Source organism: Choloepus didactylus, chromosome 17 (genome assembly GCF_015220235.1).
Source record: "Choloepus didactylus isolate mChoDid1 chromosome 17, mChoDid1.pri, whole genome shotgun sequence".
In the NCBI taxonomy this organism is placed as follows: Eukaryota; Metazoa; Chordata; class Mammalia; order Pilosa; family Megalonychidae; genus Choloepus; species Choloepus didactylus.
In genome coordinates, this window is record NC_051323.1 from 55,839,395 (window position 1) to 55,853,221 (window position 13,827).

A 13,827-nucleotide genomic window follows, 5' to 3' on the forward strand; every position below is an offset into this window, starting at 1 on the left:
TCTGGGTTAGGGTCCTCAAGTCTGTAAGAGAAGGGGGATCATTTCCCTTTAGCTGCTGGAATTGCAGATGGACAGAACCAGGAGAATGACATAAAATTCCATCCAGCCAGGCCATTTAGAGCGTGAGTGAGTGATCATAATAACTATGAATTACTCCTGTGCTCACATCTCATCTGAGATAGATGTGAACTTCAGAGGAATGCAAGACAACTTACTGAGGATATGTTTTCCTTTCAGAGGTATTTGGCTAGATATAAGAGCCATCTTCTCTGGAAGTCGGGTTAGGGCCCTTGGAGCTCACAAGTTGAGGGCACCCCCTTTTTTGGAGACAGAATCGGAAGTCAACCTAGGACAAGGAGTTTCAGGTCTTCTGCTTACAAGCTGCACAATCTTGGACACTGCTTAACTTTTCTAAGCCTAGTTTCTTCTGTGAAATGGAGCAAGTACTAACCACCTAACTATCCCACAGATGTGTATTCATGTCCAAAGATGGCAGAAGAGGAAAATACTTTGTAAAGGGTGAGGCTATACAGAATGTTGGTTGATATGTCTAGAGGGACAAGGCAAGGTTACTATTTGCTGAGTCTACCAGGCAGTGCTTCTGCCGTCACTATTTCCTATGTCCTCACAGAATTTCTGGGAGGCGGCATGTGCTATCCAAATGAGAAATGTCGGCTGAAATTTCACTGAAGAGCCTTGACTAAGATCATACAGTGAGTCGGTGGGAGACCAGGAGAGGAACCTGGCCTTCCTGGCAGGCCACATGCAATCAAATGTAAGGTAGCAAAAGCTTGAATGATTGTAAAATTTGTTTAGAGAAAAGATGGAGAAGTGATTCATCAATAATACATTAGATGCAGACAGGAGAGTTAATAAACAGAAATTAAATTTAAACCCAATAGGAAACCCTAGCTGAGAAGTCCCTGGAGAAATCTCTAGTGATGAACAGTGACGTTAGCAATATCTGCACTCTCTTTTTTATTTAAGGCACAAACCAAGGAGTGCGTATCTGCTCAAGTGAATCTTTACCTCTGTTCCTACCACCCCACTGAGTTTGGGTCCTTATGGTCACATGGCTGGGACATTTGAGATTCCTGCTACCGCTGTCCTTGCCTCTTGTCTCGCTCTGCTTTAGTCCCTCCTGCACACCATCCCCCAAGTCTTCCCCAAACATCTTTATGACTATCATTCATCCGCACAAAAATGAGCCTCCCCACTGCCCAACTCCATACTCTTTGCTTGGTAATTAAGGCCCTAATGATCTTGGCCAAAGCTATATTTTCTTTCCTTACCTCCTGCTACTAGAACTGTCTGCTCCAGAGGCATTTGGCTTTGATCTTTCCCACCCAGTCTTTGATCAAACTACCCTCTTCACTTCAGTGAAGAGAGCCCACCTGTCCCCCAAGGTCTAGCTCAAATCCCTGTTCTGAGAAGCCCTTCAAGGCCACTCCGCTGCACAGTAAAATATTAGTTTTGAATTTTGCATTCATGGTCTGCATCAGAGTTGTATAACCAGTGTCTCCAATTCATCCCTTCCCATTCTTTCCCAAAACTACTCTAACTGGACTTTGCCTCCACCACCTACGGTAACTGCTCATCAAGATGATTACGAGGCTAAACACAGCAGTAAGTTTTCTCACTTTTCATCTTCAGTGACCTAACAGCAGCACTTGGTTCTGCTGATTACTCTTGCCTACTTGAAACCCTGTCTCTTCTTGGCATCCAGGTCACCAACTCTCTTGGCTTTCTTTTCTGTTTCTGGCTTTCCTCCTTGGTTTCCTTTGCTTGTCCTTCTTCACCTGCCCGCTCTTCCAAGCTCAGTTCTGGGTTCTCCTTTCTTCTATGTATTCACTCCATAGGTGATTTCACCTATCCAATCCCAAGGCTTAAAAATCACTTATGGCTGACAACTTTTGAATTTATGTATCTATTTCCAATCTCTCTCCTGAACTCTGAATTTGGACATCTACTATTTATATTCATTATCTCCATTTGGATGTCTAATAGATATTTCAAGCTAAAAATGTTCCAAGACAAACTGATTTTATCCCCCAAATCTGCTCCAAAGCCAAAAACCTTATAGCCATCCTCAAGCTTCCTCAGCAAATCCTACCAATTCTACCCTTACGATATAACTGGAATTTGACAACTCCTCGTCACCTCATGGCTACCACCCTAGTCCAAGACACCATGATTTCTCACCTGGATTATTATAACAGCCTCCAAATTGGTCTCCCTGCATCATACCCCACAGTCTACACTCAACAGAGTAGTCCCGTTAAAACCTCAGTCAGATCATGTCATTCCTCTGCTCAGAATCCTCTGTGGTTTCCTGTCTCCCTCAATGAACTCCCTACAATTGCCTGTGAGCCCTTGAGTGTTTTGACCCAAGGCTACCTCTCTCTTCCTCAACTCTTAGCCCCCCCCTTTCCCCTCCACTGTGCTACTGTGCTCCACCCACACAGGCTTTTCTTGAATATGGCATGCTCCCGCCTTAGGGCTTCTGTCCTGCCTATACCTTCTACCCGGAATGTTCCTTCCCAGGAAATATGCAACTCTTCTGGGTCTCTTTATAAATGTCCTCTTATCAGTGAGGTGTTCCCTAAAATACTGTCCTAAATGAAAGAAAACCACCTGTCCTCACTTCTCCCTAGCCCCTTGCCTTGCTATGCTTTTATCCAGAGCTCTTAACACCATGTTACTGTCCACTGACTTGCTGTCAACTGGTTTGCTGCTTGTCTTTCCCTACTCAAATGTAAGCTCCATGTGGGCAGGGACTGTGCTTTATTCTCTGTTGTATCCCCAGTGGCTAGAATGGTGCCTGGTACACAACAGACACTAAATGGAACATATTGAATAAATAATGCATTTTACTCTTTATCTCATTAAAAGCATATGTGCATGAAAAGTGGTATGAAACTTGTAAAGAATAAATGATATGCAGTAGGTAAAACAACTGAAAACTGTACTACTACACTAGGGCAGGCATCGTTAACAGGTCTGTTAGAGCCACTGCCCAAATGGCCACTTAAGGGTGAAGAAGCACATGAGAAGAAATAGAGCAATTCCTGCACGGAACCCAGATCTGGACTTATCTTGATGGTCATAGTTTTCCAAGTTACTCCCAAGTCCTTGTGCAGGAAGACTGAGCCTCAGCCCACCTCACAGCTTGGGGAAATGTGACCTAATGGTGCAGGTCTCCAGTCTGCTCCAGTTTCATCTTATTCAACATCACAGCTTAAAAACAGCAGGACAATAGCTTAGATACCTGGACACATTGGGCAGCAACTTCCTTCCACATTGATGGGCTCGGCACAGGGCAGAGGGGGGCAGCTGACTGTGGAGCAGAGGGTCTGGCCCTGCAGGCAGTAGCAGTGTGTGCAGCTGTCGATGTCCCACCGCTCCTCATCCGCATAGGCCTTCCCGCTGAAGTGGCACACCGCCTTCTTTGGGATTGTGTCTTCTAGGGAAAGAATAGCACACGGAGTTGTTGGATGTGGTAAAGCACAGTATCTTCTTGTACTTGAGAATTAAAGGTGAGCAGCTTTGTGCAATCACAAGATGCTTTAGGATTTGCAGAGTTTGGCAAAACTTCTGCTCCCTTTGTCCCCTGCTGCCATCTTCCTGAGCAGAGGACCTTCAGAACCTTTGTCCTGTGGCCCGAACCTGATCGAGGGTCACTGAGGCTAACATGGTTGTGTGGTGTAACTTTGCCACCCCAGCTGGAATGAAACCCACTGGGTAAGTGTCCTTAGAGTATTCTGTGTTAAAAAAAAACTGCCCAAACTTAATCATTAATATGGCTGTTTAAAAAACTACATGAAAAAAACAAAATTGAAACACAAACAGGTGGGAATGTGTTCAGAGGTTATGTTCTATGTGGAAAGAGATAAAAAATTTGGCTAAGTATAAAGAGGGATTTGAGAAATCCCTACTTTTAGTTAATCTCTTTATAAATGACAAAGGAATAGTAAGGAATGGTGATGGCAATGTCGTGGGAAACTAATAGGTGTTCTTTGCTATCCTAGTTGGGGAAATTAGCCATTGCCTTCATTTTCTCAGTGATCCTGGATGGATTTCTCTCTGATCGACAGGTATTTTTATTTCAAAACAACCTCATTTCACATCAATCCATTTTCCAGCAAACTACGGTATTTAAGAACAAACTATTTTTTAAAGAGATTTTTATTTATAGGAATTTGCATCTTAAAACATTCTGCTTTTTTCTTATCTCTTGCTATCTTCATTTCTTCCTTTCCCCAATCTTTTCCTCCTTTAAAGTTCCTTTTCTTTGGCAAAGGTCTTCTGCTGGTTTGCCTGAACTTCCTTACTAATGTCACCTTTCACACCCGGTAACTTTTCCTCTAGAGTTCAAGCAATGGTGGACTGCGAGTGAGGCCCAAGTGACCAGTAGTCCCAGCAGCCAATGAGGAGAAGGGCAATGGCCAAATGAATGGAGAGGCACTGGGGGTGGCACTTCCCAGTCACTGCACAGTCAATAACTAGGTGACGCCTATGAATTTGGGGAAATTTTATGCTGAGATTCCAAAGGCAGCTCCACGTGCCACTGGTCACTAGCAAAATGCAAAACTATAAAGGAATCTAGAAGGAAAGTTCCTTAGGAAAGAAGTGGTCCCCAGGATTCGTGGTTCTTCCCAGAAGGCAACTGGGGGGCTTTTTTCAAAGACAGTGCACTCTGTACAGAAACAATGAACAGCATCTAGACTGCCTGAGGGTGCAATGAGAACCGTTCACGCATATGGCCCGAGGGGGCGTTCTCACTGAGTACTGAGTGCTCTAGAGGTGGCAAGAAGCAGAAACCTCTGGAGGCCCTCGCATAAAGACCCCTGTTAAGCTTTTCCAGAGAAGGATCACACACAGAAATGCTCATAGATCTGTCTTTGGTCTCCATATTCTTTTCTTACCAACTACTCAATTACTTATTAAACAGCACAAGTAATGTCCCATTACTGAAATATTTTGCATTTCCATAGACGCAGTCCCAGGCGATTGCAGAGTGTTAGTAAGCAAACACAAGAAAAACTCTGTCAAGTGTTAAAATGCATAATCTCTCTATTTCTCAACAGTTTTCCATTGCTTCCTTATTAACTGCTGCCTAAGGTTTCACAAGGGATATTGAGCAATCATGGGAACTTCTAGTTGTAAACAGAATTCCTTTTTCAATATTTATTAAAAAGCATACATCACTGTATTTGTGAATGTCTTCACAAAAATTTTTCTGGTGCACTAAAATTAGACTAAAACTCATTTAGAGGCTTTCAAGTCAAACCCATGGTGGAAGTTTTTGTTAATACTGAATCCTTAAAGGAGAAGCCTTCATTCAGAAATCCAAAATGGCATGTCAAATGGCTAAATCATCCAATGAGCTCAATTAAAGTAGTGTTTGACCACCAGCCAACATTTTATCGAGGACATTGGATCTGGCCATCAAATCTTGAGTCTCTTATGCCTGAGAATTCTTCATGAAAGGAAGCCTTTCTTCATCAAACAAACAGCTTTACTGATTATAACTTATATAAACCTTGTAATGGCTCATGCAGTAGACCAATATCACTGTAAAATTTGAGTAAGATATTACATACAAAGAAATTAGAAAAGAGAACGTTAAAATTCTCTTCCCATCTAGTCCATTACTCTCTACTTTGCCTTCCTCTTAGCAGCATCTCTGCTATCCTCTTGAAGGAAAGGAAGGAGGTAATGAAGGTGTAAGAACAGAAAGTATGAGGACTTTGTAAAGCGGGCTAGAGTCAAGGCTAAGGAGCTAGGGAAAAATATTCATTATATCTTAAGGTATTATTTAATGTTACTAACATCTGTGAAGTTAAAATGATCTATGGGAACTAGGTTAAGATGTCAGAAAAAGTTATTATATGTTAAACACTATATGGTCATTCACTCATTCACTCAACAAACATTTATCATCAAGGCTAAATAAGGCATGGCCCTGACCCAGAGGGCCATGCAGAGGTGGTGGGGACAGGCCTGGGGTTTAGAACATCTCATCAAAGCACAATGTCATAGCTATTGGATATGAATTAAACATGGAGCTGGACAAAGCAACTGACTCTGCTGGGGATGGGGGAAGGTTTCACCCAGGTCCTGACATTTGAGTTTTACATGGAGGGATGAGTTGGAGAAGGTGAAAAAGCTGGTAGGAGAGCATTCCAAGCAGAAGGCAGTGTGTCCAGTGGCTTGCCAAGTTGGAAGGACAATGAAAAGTATCAAGAGTGTGTAGTGTGTGTGTATGGGATGGCTGGAGATGAAGTGGGGTCGGACTGCAAGGGGCCTTAGGTGGCACCTGAGTCCTGAGGAGGAGGGGAGCGGTTTTTTCACCTTTAAGATCACTCTGAAATATGACAGTATGGAGGACTAAATGGGGTAGGGCAGATGGGGATGCTGTCCAAGGAGATGTGATGTACGTTTAGACAAGGGCAGTGGTGACAGAGCTAGAAAGGCAAGGCTAGAGTTGAGGTATTTCTGAGAAGTAACAAGACATGGATAGTGAAGAAGAGGGAAGCAAGAAGGATGACCTTGTTTTTCACCTGGGAACTGGGATTAGGTACTTCCAATATGTAAGAGTGACTTCCCTGTTTCAAAAAGTTAACATTTGGCGAACTTGTCAGGGATTTGGTCAAGCCTTATTGAACTGCTCCAGATATTCTGATGGACCTACCAGATTGCCAGGGTTCTGACCTTCAAACTCTTGGCCTCTCTGTGTGAACACAGCCATTGAAGCTGTCACTAGGGTGGAAGTTATGTGAGGCACACCGAGGTTAAAAGAGTACCTGAGACCTGGGAGGAAGAATCCCCAGCCAGTCACTGGAAGCTACATGCAGGAAAACACCAAAGGTGAGAGTGTGGGGTAGCAGGCACATGTGGCAGGGCCCATCATGTATCTTTAAAAACTTCATACTCCTTTGATCCAATAATTCTACTTTTAGGTATCTACTCTAAGGAAGTAATCAGAAAAGGCCTAAATGAGTTGGGTAGATCTTCACCACAATATTATTTATATTATCAAGAAATTAGGGAAAAATCCATGTCCAACAATAAAGGGAATGTTTAAATAACTTCTGTGATACAATGATATATGACAATATGGTATAGCTATAGTATTAAAGTATGAAAGAGTAGGATATACACTTTCATGTGTAGTGGGAGCTTAACCATGTAAACAGGAAAATTAAAAACTGGCCAGAAAGAAACGAAAATGTTAACAGTGATTCTTGAGATTAACAGTGAATTCTGCTGCTTTATATTTTTCTACAGTTACAATTTTTTTCAATGAACATGAGTTACTACTAGGTATTGAGGCAAAAATATGGAAATCTCAAACAGGAATACTGAAGGGAAGAGCTTTGTCTGAGGCTGGTACAAAGAACCTGACCACGCAGTGTGATGTTTTCTGAATGATGCTGACCCACTGAGAAGAATTTCAACTGAAGGCAAGAAAACTAAACCCGTGGAAGAAATGCCAAAGATCTAATACTGAGCTGCAGCATAACACGGTGTTCAGGTAACCATTCATTCAGTAACTGTATGAGATCACTGTCTAAAAGAATATTTATAAAATGATATAAGAAAAAGAGCAACTACTCTGAATGCCTTGGAGGCAATGGGCTGAACCAAGAGCTTTTGACTATATATTGGGGGGAAATGAGTTTCCCATTTTATTTTGTTACCAAAATAAATTCTTTGCTGAAGTCAATGAAGATTAAAAGTTCAAAGTATCAAAATGACAACCAAGAAATACAGAGAAACCCTACTGAGCCGGCTGCAATGGAGAGGACGCCAGCAGGCTGAGCACAGCTGTTGGAGGTAGAGACACAGTCCCTGAGAGTCTGGCAGCGTCACTTAGTGGGCTGAGCTGACCACGGTCCCAATTTCCAGGGACCTTGACCAACTTATGTCTGTTCCATTCAAGCTCTGCTCATCACTCATTACCTCAGGAACATCTCTCCTTCGACTTCAGTTCGTTTTCAACTAAGTTAATTCAGACTTGAGTTCAGGAAGCTATCTTGTTAGGTTTAAAAAACTGGGGAGAGAGCATACAATCGCTGGCTGAAAGAATGAGTATCTTCCTCTTGGAGGTAAGCAGAGTGAAAAAGGGACAAGTGGCACACCAAAAGACCTTGTTAAGGGGCCTAAGGGTGGGAATGAATGCAAGTCTAAGCCAGAGCACAGCCAGCCCACCAAAAGAACATCAGGGCAGCAATCTCATGCCTTAGAGACTGAGGTCAGGGGAGGTAGACAGGGGGGACAAGAGAGAGAGCGGATGGCTTTAAAGGAAGGACCTGAGTACCAAGGACTGAAGAGGAGAACCAGCATCTGCTGGGCACCAGCAAAGCACAGACACCATGCTCAAGAGCACCAGGTGGTTATCTCAGCTCCCCCTGATGACAACCCTCTGAGGTTGGGTTGTTCATCCTACCATTGGGGAAACCTGGGTTCAGAAAGGGTAACTTGCTGAGACTCTCAAAGCCAGGATGTGTGGGAACTTGTGCGTATCCCTGGCATATCTTCATCTGAAAGGCCTGGGATCTTTGCCCTGAGTGACACTGCCGCTCTACTTAAGGGCTCTCTTTCTTCCTTGCCAGGAACACAACGAACTCTCCTCATGTTGCCACAAACCTGTGTGAGGGCCTCTGGAAAACTGGACAACTTTTTGGCTATCCAACATTTTCAGGACCTGGTGAAGGCTGAGCTGGTTCTAATGCTCTGACATGCAGGGAGCCACAGTTATCAGTGGGGGGATCACATTAGGGTTGGCAGCCAGACATGGGGAATCCAAGGGCACCAGGTTCATCAGCAGTCCAAGATGAGACCCATTTCAGACATGGCACCAGAGAACATTTCCCGCTGTCGCTTGTAGGTGGGGTTCTCTTATCTCATCTAAGCAGCTTGAATCACATCAACATATTTCATAATGGCAAATCTTGTTTTGCCAAATTTGCTTTAAAATGAAGCCAAATTTGACCATCAGAAGACATGGGTTGGTCACCCCTTTACTAAATTTTCATGTGAGGGTAAAGGAAGGACTCTTGTTATTTTTGGAAAAGCCCTGACTAATCTTTTCCAGGGTGACTGCTCCCGGCCATGAGCTCATATTCGATTTTAGTTAATGAGCCTTTATAGAAATATTTTTGTTTTTGACTAAATTTCACTTGAAAGGGCAATGATCTGAACTGAAAGTAGGGAGTGAATTTTGGTCGACTGACAGATCTCAGTGTTCCCTGTTTCTGGCTGGCTCCTTTCTTTCCCTGGAAATATTGTCTCCATCAATTGGCATACTTGGGTTAATCTGATAAAAAGCCTTGTCAGAAAGTTTTAGAAACTACTTTCTTTACAGGGACACATTCTAAAAGTTAGCTTGTCAGGGCACAATTGGGCAGATCTGCCAAACTCAGAACCTGTGGATATTACTTCTAAATATACAGTGTAGTGTTTGATTTTTCCATGGGAGACATTGGTGGCTATTCTATGGACTTTGAGGTTCTAAATAACAAATTAATGAAGTCACTGTTATCTTTAGGGGAGAGAGCGTAGTCTAATTGAAAGTACATATAAAAGCATATTGAGCATTCAGGATGAAGAGGGATCTAGAAACAGAGATGAGGAATATCTGAGTAAAAATAATCTGAAAGGTTTATATTCGGCTATGGAGTGGGCTGTGTCATTTAATTTTGATGGGTAAATTTATCACCCCAACTGGTTTGCTTATGCTAACAATGACATTGTTTCATTCTTCAGTATCTAATAATAATCATAACTTCCATTTACTTAATGCCTACCATGTACCAGGCTGTGCTCAGCATTTTACCTGAGTCACTTCCATTTGATCTCCATAGCCCAAGGGGACAGGGTATTATTATTTCAATTCTACATAAAATGGAGGCATAGAGAGATTAAGTCACTTGCCCAAAATGCATGGCTGCAAAGTTGCAGGGACAGGAGAGAGTGGGCTCGCTCCCCAGGCCCTAAACACCCTCTGCCTGCCACGTAGCATGTGGGGTCATCTCAGGAGACCCACTTTCCTGGGCCACACAAACAAGAGTGGTTACTGCTCCCCGGGGAAAATGAGCACTTGGTGATTAAGGTCTTTCTCTTTAAAGATAGATGACCCTTTGCCTCACTGAATTATACATTCTGGCATAGTCCAAGCAAGGAATGGAGAGAACCAAGTGGTTGTTGACAACTCATGGTCTTCCTTAGGAAAATCTCTAACACTCCTCCCTCTCCCTTTTACACCTTCTCTCTCTCTCCTCTCCTCCCTCTCCCTCTCTCAGAGGAAGAGGATTAAAGGAGAATGTTCCAAGGAAAACATGAGGTGTGACGCTAATATAATAAGGCTTATTTTTAAAACAAACACATCAGGAGTTATATATCCAAACAAATGTGATCCCTTTCTAAGCAGTCATTGTAGAAGGCTATAAACTTATTCCAACGATGCTGCCATTGCTTCATACAGCTTTGGAATTTTCCTTTTGCAATTGCACCCAGAGCCAATTTTGAAACACACAAGGAAGACATTATATTTCACAGCCACACCTTGGTTTAGTTCAGCTGTGTTATTTGGTTTCTTCAGCTCTGACCTCTATCTTATCCATCAAATTCGGCTGGGGATGACTTTTGGTCTCTTTTAGGAACAAAGTCACTGTAAGATTTGCTTCTACAATAGTTTTCAACAGTAAGTGTCAGGAGCCCAGGGCACTTTTGCCATGGGAGCTCCTTCCGTGGGGCTGTTTAACTCATGGAAGGCTCAGACATATGCCTTATCTTTTTTGGATTCAAACATAAGCAGCATCGTCCTGTATCACTTATGACTGTGATAAAACTATGTGCTGCCTTTCCATGGCAGGGTTCAGAGAAGTCAGCAAGGGGTTTCCATTTCTCCTCAATTCTGGGGGATACAAAGGGAAAGAAGTGGCAAGGCCTTGAAATGTTAACTCCTTCCCAGATGATTTCTCCACCAGCTTTCACTTCATTATCTTGCTTATTTTTAACATAAAGAAAAGAAGTCTTAACAGGTAGTTAACATTGAATTTTGTTTTTACTTTAAGTATTTTACTAATCACACTATTAAGCTAATTAACTGCTGGGGAACATGGAGAATTGAGAAATGTGTTGTTTTCTTCTTCTATCAAGATGCAATCTGGTATTTCTAGGAGTGACTGATGTGGTGACACAGTCCTTGCTCTGAGTCTGGCAATTATGCTGTGTATAAATTAGCCTCTGAAGATAAAGAATCTCTTGATTCTCTCCCCATCTTTCCTTTGTGGAAGGATATATAAACCCTACTTCACTCTAACCAGTGTCATGATTGTATATATTTTTTTTTTTTGGGGGGGGGCAATGATCACCATCCTCATTACAGATGAAGACACTGAGGCTCAGGGAGGGACGGCAATGTGCAATAGGGTCCCAGGGGCAGGAGGCAGGAAAGCCGCGGTTCAGCACTGGCCTGGCCTGGCACATGGCTCCTTCCATCCCCCCACCATCCGGTGCTCCCCTGCTGGGTGCAATCAGGGATCCAAACTGAGAAGCACAGCCAGGCCAGGGCACTCAGAGAGCTTCAGGGGCATCAGTCGCTCCAAGCACCCTGGTGCGAGGCAGAAAATAACCACAGGCCGCTCTCAGGCCTCACAATGACCACATGGCATGCCCACTGCTTCTGCCTGGACAGGGGCCCTCTGGAGGGTGGGCTCCTCTGACATTCCAGAGACAACAGTGTGGCCTATGGTTGGATGCTTCAGTTTCCGCCTAGGAGACACCTTGCTTGTATGGGCACTTCAGGTTCTCAATCTGGCTCTGGTGGGCATCAAGTCAGAGGCTTGGTGTCAGAGCAACTTTCAGGGGGTGGGGAAGGAGTTGGACAGCATTAGAAATTGCATCAGTTTTTTTTTCAAATCTCCCGAGTATTCAGCATTCTGAAAAGTAATTTACTCTAGGAAAAAGGCTCAAAAAGATGTTATTGGGACATGAGGAAAAAACTGGAACATGGAATGTAAACTTTATGGCAATGTTAAATTTCTTGAACTTAATAACTGCACTGAAGATGACTTTGTGAGTGAATGTCTTTGTTTGTTGGAAATACACATGGAAGTATTATGTATTTAAGGTGTATGATCTGTGCAACCTGATCCTGAACATTCAGAAAACAGAGAGGTGGATAAACTATAGATAGAATAACAGGGAAATGTTAAAATTGGTGGATCTGGGTATCTGGGAGCAGGAGGTATGCTGGAATTCTTCTGTATGGGGTTTGTCTTACTTCTGTAACTGTCTTGTAAGTTTGAAGTTCAAAATCAAAAGTTAAATTTAAAAAAAAAAGAAGTAATTTACTCTGGGATCCTAGAGGCCAAGAAACAAAATGCAGCAGGTACTCTTGGAACAAGCCCCACTGCAAAATAATCAAAGGCAGTACTGTAGTGCTGGGTTTACTCCGTCCCTACACGACCAGTGAGGGTTTGCATAGAGCACCGTTCCAACAGTGTGCAAGGCAGATGGAGTCCCTGCCCTTGGGGAGATGCTGCTTTGTGTGATTACACATCTGAAAGATGTGCCAAGTATTTTGAAAAGATGCACACATTATACACCAATCTGGTTTCTCACGTTTGAGACCCAAGGGATTTAAAAGAAACTTTAGTGATGTCATTTAGGTAGGTGTAAAAAGGTACCATGTGTACTACAGGTAACATAAGATTTAGAAAAGGGAGTGGAACAGGTAGCCATGCATTACCAATGACACAGCTGACTTGGGTACATAGAGGAAGTGATTTTTAAAATTTTACTTAATAAATGTAACAAGGTGTTACACTACTCAGTCTCTGTCTACCACAAAGGAATAAAACACCACTAAATTATCATGTATTTTACTTTCACTGAACTGACAAGACACCCAAGCCCCCGGACTGTGAGCTTCTACAGAGTGGGTAGAACATCACCTTCACTTCTGTATCCAGCTGTGCCTACACTGGGCACAAACCCCACATTTGGAGAATAAATGGAATGGGAGCCCCTCCTGTTTTAGGAGTCAGCTTCACTTTTTTTTTTTTTTTTTTTTTTAATATGAAGAAGAGACGAAACTGAAATTGCAATGAAGAACTCAATTGAAGTTTTGCTAGAAATTGATGCAGGTGGACTGACAATTTCAATGAAGCAGAGATCTAATATGTAGTAATTTTGTCAGCAAATGATTAACGGTTCTTAGCTAAAAATGCAAAAAGTATTTATTGATAAAATTCAAAACCTGAGTGTGCTACCTGATACTTTTTAGCTTCTAATAAATAAAACATCTGTTCTTATTCTATCTTTATAAAAAGAGAAAGAGAGAAAAGAAAGAAAAATGGAGGCAAATGTTGCCATGTAAGCTGGCTCCTACCTCTATTAACATTTTATCTTAAGTGCTGTGAAAACAGATTTGACCACAGATGTAAGACCCTTGTCGGACAGCTATTTTTGCTTTATCCTATTCCATCTCTTTCTTGTGATGAGAAGCCTATGTCTATTTATAAAGGCCAAAAGAGCTTTTCAGGTTTCTTCAATACACTGGAAAGAAATAGGTGATTGCACAGGGTTCTGAGTTAATAAGAGGAATTATAAATTCTCCTGATTTCCACAAATAAAGTCCTACCAAATTGGTAAAAACAATGACTTTTGGCTGATTATTACTGCATGCAAAGAGGACATAATATGTCAGCAATATAGTTTTATACTTGTATTAAGCATCTGTTAATAGGTTGATTAATCACTTCATGGATAGACATTTATGAAAACATTCCATTTTCAACTATAATTTTAAATGAA

The 13,827-nt window shown here is 42.3% G+C and overlaps 1 protein-coding gene across 5 annotated transcripts in view; it reads right to left on the reverse strand.

The window, feature by feature from the left end:
* Window positions 1-13,827, reverse strand: part of CRIM1 (cysteine rich transmembrane BMP regulator 1) — a 222,569-nt gene that overhangs the window by 13,358 nt on the left and 195,384 nt on the right. For all 5 annotated transcript variants that reach the window (XM_037807087.1, XM_037807086.1, XM_037807085.1 and 2 more), the window contains one exon: window positions 3,269-3,463. In XM_037807087.1, the coding sequence (XP_037663015.1) occupies window positions 3,269-3,463 (195 nt within the window). The remainder of the gene's footprint in view (window positions 1-3,268; window positions 3,464-13,827) is intronic.